The 11,781-nt window shown below is 41.1% G+C and overlaps 1 protein-coding gene across 1 annotated transcript; it reads right to left on the bottom strand.

The window, feature by feature from the left end:
• Positions 1 to 3,486: 3,486 nt before the first annotated feature.
• n6amt1 (N-6 adenine-specific DNA methyltransferase 1) lies at positions 3,487 to 10,225 on the bottom strand. The gene is made up of 7 exons (XM_055907927.1): positions 10,136 to 10,225; positions 8,550 to 8,743; positions 8,124 to 8,210; positions 7,861 to 7,951; positions 5,666 to 5,749; positions 5,415 to 5,556; positions 3,487 to 5,044 (listed from the first exon to the last, which is right to left on the bottom strand). Exons 2-7 carry the CDS (start codon positions 8,678 to 8,680, stop codon positions 4,935 to 4,937), a joined length of 645 nt encoding a protein of 214 aa, XP_055763902.1. The 5' UTR covers positions 8,681 to 8,743; positions 10,136 to 10,225; the 3' UTR covers positions 3,487 to 4,934.
• Between the last annotated feature and the right edge of the window lie 1,556 nt (positions 10,226 to 11,781).

Below are 11,781 nucleotides of genomic sequence, written 5' to 3'. Positions count from 1 at the left end.
TTAGCGTTGATTGCCTCCCGGGCGAAGTCGGCTCAAAACAAAAGTGATGTACACACCCCTTCAAATAAGGTGATTCTGCTATTTCAGCCACACCCGTTGCTGATGGGTGTATAAAATCAAGTATACAGCCATGCAATCTCCCTAGACAAACATTCATATACAGCCATGCAATCTCCCTAGACAAACATTGAAAGTCACGGAGCTTATAATGATAAGCTCCGTGACTTTCAACACGGCACTGTCTTAGGATGCCACCTTTCCGGTTCGTAAAATGTCTGCCCCGCTAGAGCTGCCCTGGTCAACTGTACATGCTGTTATTGTGAAGTGGAAACATCTAGGCGCAACAATGGCTCAGGCCACACAAGCTCACAGAATGGGACCGCTGTAGTGCATAATCGTCTGTGCTCTGCCGCAGCACCCACTACCGAGTTCCAAACTGCCTCGAAGCAGCGTCAGCACCAGAACTGTTCATTCAAATGCTAGCTATTAAAATCAGACCCAATAACAACAACAGAGGATTAGAAATCCAAGGCTTAAAAACAAAGATGTCCATGTATGCCAATGACAAGTTTTATATTCAGTCCGCAAGCTAGATCCCTGCAATGTCTCATTGAAGACCTAGATAACATTTCTGTATTCTCTGGACTAAAACCTAATTATGATAAGTGTGCAATATTACGTATTGGATCATTAAAAAATACAACTTTTACATTACCCTGCAGTTTACCTATAAAATGGGCTGATGGTGAAGTAGACATACTCGGTATTCATATCACAAAAGATATAAATAAGCTCTCCACAATGAATTTTAATAGAAAAATTGTAAAAATATCCAAGATCCTACAACTATGGAGAGGTAAATACCTGTCTATTTATGGGAAAAATGCCCTGATTTAACTCCTTAGTCATATCTCAGTTTACTCACTTACTTATGGCACTGCCTGCTCCTGATGATTCGTTTTTCAAATCATATGAGCAAACAATGTCATTTTATATAATGAATATGAATTGGGTGGGTTGAGATTATTTAAATATAAAAGCACTAACCCTCTCAAAGCGTCACTCAAAGTTTTATTTGTGCCCTAAATGGTTCTCAAGTAGATTACAAAAAATAGCTCATCCATTGTTTAAAAATGGCCTTATTGCCATGTGTCATTTTCAATTAATTGAAAATGATACTTTCTTCAAACAAGCACTGCAGAGCTGGTTTCAATTTCATCCCATTGAAAAGATGGAACAAATATTATGGCTGAACTCAAATGTGCTGGTTGATAAAATACCTGTATTTATGGGAAAGATGTTTGAAAATAGTATTTTGTTCTTAAATGATCATGTAAATTGGAATGGTGGAGTTATCAGAATTGTACAGGAAGGTCTGCTCAATCCAAGAGTACAACCAATTGATTACAGCATTACCCCAAAAATGGAGGCAGGTGACAGCGGGAGGAGGTAGGGAACTGGTCTGTCTGCCCAATATAAAGGCTCAAAACTGGCAGAGGAATAAAAATAGCATAAATAGGAAAGTATACCAGTTTCATTTGAGGACCAGGATGTTGACAACTGTGCCATACAGATTGCAAAACAGTTGGGAAGAGTTTTGATGTACTGATTCCATGGTGCAGGGTGTATGAGTTGATATATAAAACGCAAGATTCAAGACTTTGCGCTTTTCAGCAAAAATTATTATATAGAATTCCTGTGGCATAAAATCATTGATGCCCTGCAGATTTTGTTGTGAGGATACAGAATCAATAGACCATTTATTTTGGTATTGCCCTCATGTAGCCGGTTTCTGGTCCCAGGTTCAGGAATGGCTGAAAATGCATAGCATTGATCTAAAATTGACCCTAGAAATAGTAGTTAGGAGATCTGGCGAGACCGGGTCAGTCAATTACTAATACTCTTAGTAACAATATTTATCTTCAACTTGCAGTCTGTGGATTTGATTAGATAGATTGAAATTGTACATTAAACATCACAGAATAGTTGAAAGATGTGGGTGACCAGCAGAGAGCAATGGGATGGGTTGGGATGTGGAGTTGCTGTGTGGGAGAAAAGGTTTCAAAAAAGTACATTTTAATGACACTGAGGGGCAGTGTTTTTACAGCTAATGCCGGTTTGCCTGAGGCTGATGTCGTGCAAGTGTTTGTACACATGCATATACACACTCATTCAAATAAACACATACAAGAACACACATATACATGTAATAGTGCCAGACATGCACACAAACATACAGTTAGCATTGCTGTTATGATTTTAGTTGTCCTTGATGTCCTATTTTTAACATGTATTTTGTTTAAAAAAAATGTGCATGTTTGTTTTCATTTTTTCTCTTTAGTGCATTGGGGGTTTCTTGGGGGAGTGGAATTCATTTAATTTTTCTTGGGGGGGCTGTGGGAGGGGTCTTGAATGGTTGAGGGACAGCTATTGGGGAACTGTGGAGGGATCTTGGAGGGTTCGGGTTCATGTTTTTTTGGCCTGGTGGGAGATCTGTCAACGTGCCCTTGAGCAGGGCATTGACCCTGGATGCTTCTGTGTGTCGCTATGAATGGGAATCTGTTGGATGACTGGTATGAAATGGTGTGTCAAGATCGGTGTGGAAGAACTTGACCGGCTTGCACAGAGCCCTGACGTCAACGCCATCGAACACCTTAGGGATGAATTGGATCACTGACTGCGGTTCAGGCCTAATTGCCCAACATCAGTGTCCGACCTCATTAATGCTAAATTAGACTGCAGTAATGTTCCGACATCTAGTGGAAATCCTCCCCATAAGAGTGGAGGCTGTTAGAGCAGCAAAGGGGGGAACCATCTCCATGTTAATACCCATGATTTTGTAATGAGATGTTCAACGAGCACGTGGAGTAATGAGTAAGATTCTGCGTTTTCACATGCAAAAGTGATTGCTTTATCCACCTTCCCAATGAAAACTAGTTTAAAAAATCATTACACGCAACCCGCAAGATCCCCAGTTCAACTCCCGGGTGCAACCTTTTGTTGTTTTCCAACCTTCCAAACGAATTACATCTAATCACGTTCTAATTGACTGAGGAGCTTTAATAATGTTTGACATTGGTGCCCTTCCCCCTGTTGGCACTGTGGACTAGTCCCTATCCCAGTGCCTAGGTCACGTTTGAATGTTGTTGGTGCCCTTTATCAAAATAAAGGTAACCTTCAATGTTACTGTCGACTAAAGGCAATTACTCCAACGTTCGTAGAGGACCCATTCACCATAAACCCTGCCAATTTCAACTCTGCTCAAACATGAAGTATGCACATAACATTTGAACATCATGTTACAGAGTAACACAGGGGCTATTTAACTACATCAACAAATTGTATACCTTGATAAACTGATAGTTGATCATATCTATTTTAAACAACTTATTTTACTAAAAACTTTCATACCCACAAAACTGCATTTCGAGTGGCCTAGGGTGGCGTAGCAGTCTAAACCAGAGACTGAAGAGGAAGCAAGACACCCCACTTTTTTTTATTTTATTGTTCAATTCAAGTCAAACTAAGCAGAACAGATGCTACTGCATTGTTGACTATGGGAGAGCCACACTGTTAAGCAGACAGGAACACTTTTTGTCCCAAATGGTAAGCAGCCTGAGTCTAAACTTGGTCTAAACTGCTGCCTCCGTTGCAGCATGTGTTTGAATCCAGCCCATGTTATTTCAGCAGAACTCATTCACCCGTCTCCCCTCGATCCAAAAGAGCATAAAATAACAAAATATACCTTTAAAACTGCAGTCGGCATCCCAGGTAGGATTGTGGAAACCACATTGTTGCAATCAACTAAAGGCTCGATTCAATCCGTAGCGCTGAATATGACATTTAAAAGGCAATGTTCCCATGTACGCGGGACTGCGTCCACTCACAGTAAACGCTGCATGTTGCCTCAATCGGGAAATTATCTCTACATTTCAACTGCGGTATATAGCCGATCTTAAGCGCTATGGATTGAATCGAGCCCTAAGATGAAATGAGTCCAAAGACAATCTTTGGGTCAGTCACTTGCTGACCACACCGCTTGCGTTGCAAAATAAATGTACACGTTAATCAATCATTTCATCCAAACTGTTCACGAGCGTCTGCGCAGCTAGGCACTAAAATATAACTATTTTTGACACGTGACGCACTGCAAGTCCCGCCTCTCCCATCTCCTCATTGGTTTTTAGGAGCATATACCCATGTGAGTGAGTGAAAGCTGAACTGAGGTCCACACCAGTCCAGTTGGTGGTGGTAATGCACCTTAAAGTTGGTGGCCAACCACCATATAAAGTCCACAGAAGACTGAAGGAGAGATTACTTAACTAACTAGGTTTCCCCTTTTATCTGGATTGTGTGTGACTCAAATGGGTCAGAATTCTACTAAGATCCAGGAAAAAAAAAGTATCTTGTGCTTTTCAGGTAAAATAACAACCCAATGTTTAATTACATCCCAGGACAAATCAGCTAGCAATAGCAAGGTAGCTAAATGTCCATAAATGTTTCAACCTGTCCCCAAATTAATATAGTTGGTTCAGACTTCGTTTAGATATTTTAACCTGCGTCTCCTTATGGCGTCTGGTGTGGATGAAAAAAAATCAACCTACGCATGCCCGGTGTAGTCAGCATGTCAATTCTACCTGCACCTGTACAACATATCTTCAATACTGACACTGACTGGATCCTCTCCCGAAACAAACAGGTTCACGGAAACTTAAACACTCCTTAGCATGGACAACCTGTTAGCCTTTGTATAGTGCATTGGGTTAAAGTCTTGAGACATGGTCACTTATTTGACCAATGCTCCCATGAACCCACGGTGGCTTTCACTCAATTTATGTTAAAGTTCAGGTGACCACTCATGGTTGTTGAGATGGAGCTGAAACCGCTGTGGTCGGAGCAGCAGGTTCATGGTCTCCTCTGTGGGACAGGGAGGATCACGTTGTTCTTTGGAAGCGCAGAACAGACAGGCTCTCTGGACCAGTTCGTCGGGACAGACAAGGCGCCCCCTGCAGGCCAAACTTCCTCAGCAGAGTGGTGATCTCCTCTGGTGGAAGAAAGAGGTTACAGTAGGGTAGTGTTCATTAGGTATCAAATGGAAGCAAACAAACTGAAACAGGGAGGAACTGTCTTTTTTGTTGTTGCAAAGACCAAGGTTGTGGTAATTAAATGTTAATGATCCCACCTACATACTTCAGTCAGTGTCACTCATTCTGCACAAATGACAAAACAATCCAAGGAGTGGTATTCTAACCCTGGACCTAAACAAGCTATACAGGGTAGACTGCTTTTTTCACAAAGATAGCAAAAAATGCATCAGTGCCAAATAACATCAGGCCGGCCGTATGTCATTTATCAATGTAGACTGAGTAAATATAAACCAAGAAGTCAAAAGAGAATGGAAGTGGGAGGCTCACCTGGGTTGTTCTCTGCCACAGTGACCAGGTAAAACAATCCCTGATTGGACAGTAGCTTTGGAAGCAGCGGGAAGAACCTGTCCATCACCTCTCGGCCCCACCTCCCACCAGCCCAGGCTGCCTCGATGCCCTGGCTACCCACCTGACAAAACATACACGCACTTTGTTGCGGTATACAAACACGCATACTATAAAACACAATTCCGTCACTGTGGTACGGAGAACAACCAAACACTAGTTTAGTTTTCTACCTCTTCTGATGGTGTGACGACATAAGGAGGGTTGAAAAAAAGAACGTCCACTTTTCCACACAACCGTGGCAAGAGAGAGTCCACCTAAAACAGAGAAGGACAGATGTGAAGTTGGGGTGAACAAATGGAAAGGAAGTGTGTGGGTCTTTCTCATCAGACCTGTGTGTGCCTGGTTCAAATGTTTAAGATGCGAATGCATCGGTCTGCGGGGCCCCAAACTGTTCCAAATGTAGCATGCATCGGTCAGAATATCATTTCAAACGGTATGAATCGCCGGGTAACTTATTTTTACCTTCTGACAATATCTCTCGTCCTCTCCTTCAGTGTGGAACAAAGCATGTAACCGTGTTGACAGTTCTACAAGTCATTTTTGCATGGCGCACAACAGGCAATACGAGTAGCCTAGTCAAACTGCACATTGTGTGCTGCTTCACACGCTGTCCAACGAGAGGTAGGCTGCGCATCACCTTCAGCATTCAAATGTTTGGAAAAATAGCTTGCGCAACATCAGGCGTCATTAGTTGAGCAATGACAATAATAAAGCAGATTACATTGGTTATCAAATGCGCTGTTCAAAATTGTTTTACCGGAATAAAGTCGCCTAAGCAATCGCCTGTGACACGACTCATCTGGATATATAGCCTACCTGCTGATCTGGATATATAGCCTACCTGCTGATCTGGATATATAGCCTACCTGCTGATCTGGATATATAGCCTACCTGCTGATCTGGATATATAGCCTACCTGCTGATCTGGATATATAGCCTACCTGCTGATCTGGATATATAGCCTACCTGCTGCTTAGGCTACATTATATTTTATTTAGATTGTTCAGGTTCACCATCAGCAATAGTTTAGATAGTTTTGCTTTTAACAATCAGTGTACAGTGGGTATTCAGACTTTCCTTTTTCCACATTTTGTTACATTACAACATTATTCTAAAACGGATTAAATAAAATGTTTTCATCAATCTACCCCATAATGACAACATAATGCCCCATAATGACAAAGCAAAATACAGGTTTAGACATTTTTGCTAATTTATAAAAATTTTAAAACATACCTTAGTATGTATTCAGACCCTTTGCTATGAGACTCAACATAGTCAGCAGCAGCAGGCCCAGGGCCTAAAATGTACATGTTGGTCCACCAGCAAATGTGACAGGTAGATTTAAAAATCTACCAGCACCTCTTAGATTTTTTACCAACCAAAATTGGTATATTTTAGTTTTTTTCTCAGAAAAATTACACCAACAAAACACCAAAAAAACTGACGAGCATGCTTTGTAATGTTTCTAAAACAAAAGTTTTACTAGTAAGAAGTAATGTGGTATATTGTTTAATTTCATTGCATTTTTTGTGACCCGAGTCTTTAAACCAAAACATCACAGATGAGACAAATTTTCACCTGTCCCTTTAAGGGCTATGAGGTTACTGTGGTTACATGACTAGAGTCTGTGCCTGTGAGATTGAGTCTGACTAGTAGGAGCATCGTCTTCCCTCAGCTAGCAGTTGAAACAAAACAAAAAAGCTAAAATTGCCCCCCCTTGTCTGATAGTGGGGTGGTAGATGTCCAGTTTCCCTTATGGCTCAGCTCAGGCACCTATATCAGAGATGAAGAGGTCCAACTCAGTGGAAAATCTGTTTCCCTCCAGCAGGTGGTGTTTTGTATGGGGGTCAATGAGTGTCAAATTTGGTCAACCCCAAAATATATGGCTTATTCGATCAAATAGAAGTTTCGCAATGCTTAAGTTGTTACGAGTGTATTTATATAAGTAGGTCACGTGAAATCCTGGCAACTTTGAGAAAGAACACTTTATATCAGAGTTGTCTCAAGATGGCTATGCATATTCATGACATGAATTCATAGCATCTCTCTCCATTGAATACAGATGGTTGACTTCAACAACCCTCATCGAATATTCAAAAACTGATTACAATAATGAAATGTATCCACCAATCCAAAGAAAGGATAGGCGGGAGCTAGACAGCCCGCCATGCCGCTTCGTGGACAACGACTCCCATTGTTAGGGTGAATGGCATCAAACCTAATCGCATTCATTCGTTCCTCTAATCAAACCGAATCGCTTCAAAGCAAAACGGATCATTCCTGTATCGTATCCCATGTATCTAGCTACGTATCGAATACTCTTGACAGAGAAAGATGCACATCCCTAGTGTGTGTGTCTCACCAAGTCAGTGATGATGGGTTGCAGACTAACGCCGTTACAGCGAGACGTCTCCAGAGTGCATTGGGCTGCTGCGGGGTTCACGTCCGTACAGCTGGGGAGGACACACACACACAATAAGTCAAACACATCAGTTAAAACACACATACGAGTCACAAGCCCTCTAGACAGTTCTTTTTACAAAACGTCCTAAACACAGATATAGGCATGTTACTAAAGCACATCCTAACAAACACAGTCAGTCTCTCACACACACCCCTACTCACAGGTATAGAGCTGTAGGTCCGATCACGGATGCCAGAAAGGCGGACACCACCCCAGAGCCACTGCCCACCTCTAGACACACAGAGGGGCTGGAGAAGAGGGTCAAAGGTCAGGAACGGTATTGTTGACCAGTAACAGTTATCAGGGTGGTGTTCATTAGGGCACGCAACAGAAAACCTTTAAAGAAGTTTTGCAACAGAAAGCAAAAAATCTTATTGGACCAGTCCAGGGAGTTCCTCCCTTTTCAGTGTCTTCTTCTGTTTGGTAACTAATGAACACAACCAAGGGTCATTTCACTAGATACCAAACGGATCAAAACGGGGCCGGGCTACCTGAACTTGTCCAATAAGAAACTTGTTTTTGTTGCAAAATCTTTTGCTACATAAGCACTAATGAATACAACCCAGGTGTTGTGACGAGCTGCTCACCTAATTTTCTTCAGTCTGTCAGCATCCTGCTCAAGGGCATCTATCAAGAGGAAGGAGTCCTCGGCTGGCTCGTACACGTCAGTGAAAGGCCTGCGGCCCGCATGGGAGTACAACGGGGTGGGAAAGGACATCTGGCCCACTGACTTACACACACAGGACGTCAGGCAGGGGACAGTGATGTGCTCGACTAGAAGCTGTACAGAGATGGACACACACAGAACTATTAGGTAAATGTGTGTCATCCTAAGGTTGATACAAAGTGCTGGAACTCTGAGACAGGATAGATTTCAGACAACTTGGTAGAGGTCAAGGGGTTATTGGATGGTCATAGGAAGAAATAACAACTGCACTAAATGAACCCAAACAGCGCCTTGGGTGGCCATATTTCTGAGACCACTGGCCAATGGCATAAATGTTTTTTAGGAAACACACCAATGACTGGGTTCAACAGAAGTTTGCAACATTTCATGAAGCTGTTAAAAATTCATGACAGTATATTCACATATGTTCGACATTTTAACAAGCAGTATTTTAACTGCACCAAACGCCTGCAGCCATGTAAAAGTGTGGAAAAACAAAAGGATTAGGCTAAGAAAAGTATATTTTCTGGGTGCCATTTACGATGTCTGATGACCATTATACACTCATAAACAACTTTCACGTTCATAAACTGCTAAGCACGATGCTGTGGTGCATGGACCTATATAAGTAGTTGTGGGGCATAGACCTACACTGAACAAAAAGATAAACAACACGCAACAATTTAATAAAAATGTTCCCATTGGGATGAAGAACCCAGAAGTAATTAGGACTACGAGCTGGTGAGCTCTATACCACAAATAGAACAATGAGACATTTCACCGCTTGGCGTTTCCACTCACTACCATCGATTAAACATTTGATCTCAATACAGTTTTCTGTCCCCAAAACTAAAATATGCTATGAACTGAGTGGACTAAGTTTTGTAAACGTCATACCTTTGTAAACGTTTTAAATTCGCGTTGTTTAAAAAGGAGCGCAAAGGCGAATTGTGTTATTGCACACATGTACTTCACATTGTAGGTGTTCTCTAACGGGAAAATGCAGATGTGTGCATGAATGCGCCAATAGGAGCCTACTCCAGTTTGGCCCACTGACTCATTTCTTCCCATTGGAAACACTTTGGTGTATGTCTTGGTTAAATTATTTAAAAAATATGTCTATACCGGTGTTATTGGTGCGTTCAAGACAACTCGGAACTCGGAAAAATACGACATTAAATTATGACTCAGTGAACTTCAGGTCGGAAAGTCGGCAGTTCAAAAGATTTCCCCCAGTTGTCTCTCGTTTTTTCCGATTTCCCATTTGTCGTGAACGCTCGGAAGACGGAGTTTCAGAGTTGTTCTGAACACAGCATTAGTCCGCGAAGACCAATTTGATGATGAGAGCTGAATTACCCGTTAGCTAGCTAGGTTGCGAGAATGAGTTTTTCAAAGATATTGCATTATCACTATGTAATGCATGTACATGCCAAATTCAACGACACTAAGTGACAATGTTAGATCAAATGTTTATTGTTAAATTACATAGCTGCAAGTTATATTTACCTGAAGCTTTTAGTATGATACGTTTGTTTGAAGCCGATGAAGAGGCGCACGTGTAACTAACTAGATGTTTTCCTGGTTCCGGTTGTTGCATTGCATTGTGGGAATTGTCGTTCTGATTAGCACACTGTTGCAACAATAATGATGGGAGATTCAGAACGGTCGTGGCATTGGAGTTCGACGAGTTTGAGTCTGTGTTATTAGTACATAAAAACATTGTGCTAATTTGAACATATAGTACATCATTAATGAGAGACTGTGTCGATGGGAGATTTTTAAAAATAAGTGAACTGTAAGATTCGAATGAGTCAACTAACAGTACTGATGGACATCAGCAGAAGCCTCAAGTCTGCGTGTATATATCAAGTCTGCGTGTCATATGGCCATTATGTTTTATGTGGGTTGGTTAACAACCAAAGAGAATGGTAATATTAATGCATCCAGAGTGTTGGGTTTACACGCCATAACCAGACATGAAGGCACCAGGCGGGTTGTGGGATCATCCTTGTTAACACTGTCCTGCTGCTGCATACCACATGGCACCCTATTCTACTCATACAGTAGGCCCTGCTCAAAAGTAGTGCACTAAATGGAATAGGGTGACATTTGGGACAGAGGCCTAGGCTACTACTTCAGTAAACCAGAAAATTCTGAAAAGATACTACTTTCAAGCATTCCCCTTTCTATATGAATGAAATAGGCCTATCCCAGTAAGCAAAATTACATTGAAAATGTGTATTTTCGACGTCTTTTCCAGGCATTGACGTCAGGTGCATTTTAGGTGCTGAATGAAAGGTAAAATACTTATTTTACAGACGTTGACTGTATGTATCTATTTTATATGTATTTTACGGATGTTGAAAATACGTATTTTCAGGACGTTGAAAACACTACGTATTTCCCGGACGATGAAATCAAGTGCATTTTAGGTGCTGAACGAAAGCTGAAAATACGTATTTTCCAGACGTCGAAAATATGTCATTTACAGACGTTGAAAATACATCTATAGACAAATTTTAACTGCACGTATGTTCTCAAATAAGTAGACCTTATGTCACAATAATAATTTTACAAGCCTCTTATAGGAAAGCAGAAACGGAAGATTGAACACAGATATTTATTATTGCTCCGATCTGTCACATGCACTTATATTAACCTTTTCAAAAGCTTTGAAACAGGCCACAATGATGTTTAAAGTAAGCCAAACTATAGAATAAAGCAACATACCACTTCAACTACAATATAATTCTCAGTAACGGTTACATCTTTTTATTTTCTTGCTATGGCTGTGATATGTTGTTGTTAATCTACCTTAGTTGAATGCACTGACTGTAAGTCACATCTGCTGAATAACCAAAATGTAAATGTAAAAACCAAACACTTGCAAAGCATGGTGGTAATTATTCTGATAAGCTCCGCCCCTCAAACAAGTACACATTTGGTCGGTGGGGATCAGATCCAATTCTGAACTAATCATGGATGTCTAGTCTATGTTTCACAAGTTCTGACATCACATTATGGTACAGTAGACTAGAGTACAGTACAGGACAGTAGAGTTTAATACAGTAGACTACAGTACAGTTTAGTTCAGTAGAGTAGGGTACATTAAAGTGGGTTACTTTTATTTACTGTACTCTACTGTACTCTAC

Source organism: Salvelinus fontinalis, chromosome 41, assembly GCF_029448725.1.
Source record: "Salvelinus fontinalis isolate EN_2023a chromosome 41, ASM2944872v1, whole genome shotgun sequence".
NCBI lineage: Eukaryota > Metazoa > Chordata > Actinopteri > Salmoniformes > Salmonidae > Salvelinus > Salvelinus fontinalis.
Note: the sequence above shows the minus strand (reverse complement) of the source record. Positions and strands in the feature narration are given on the sequence as shown.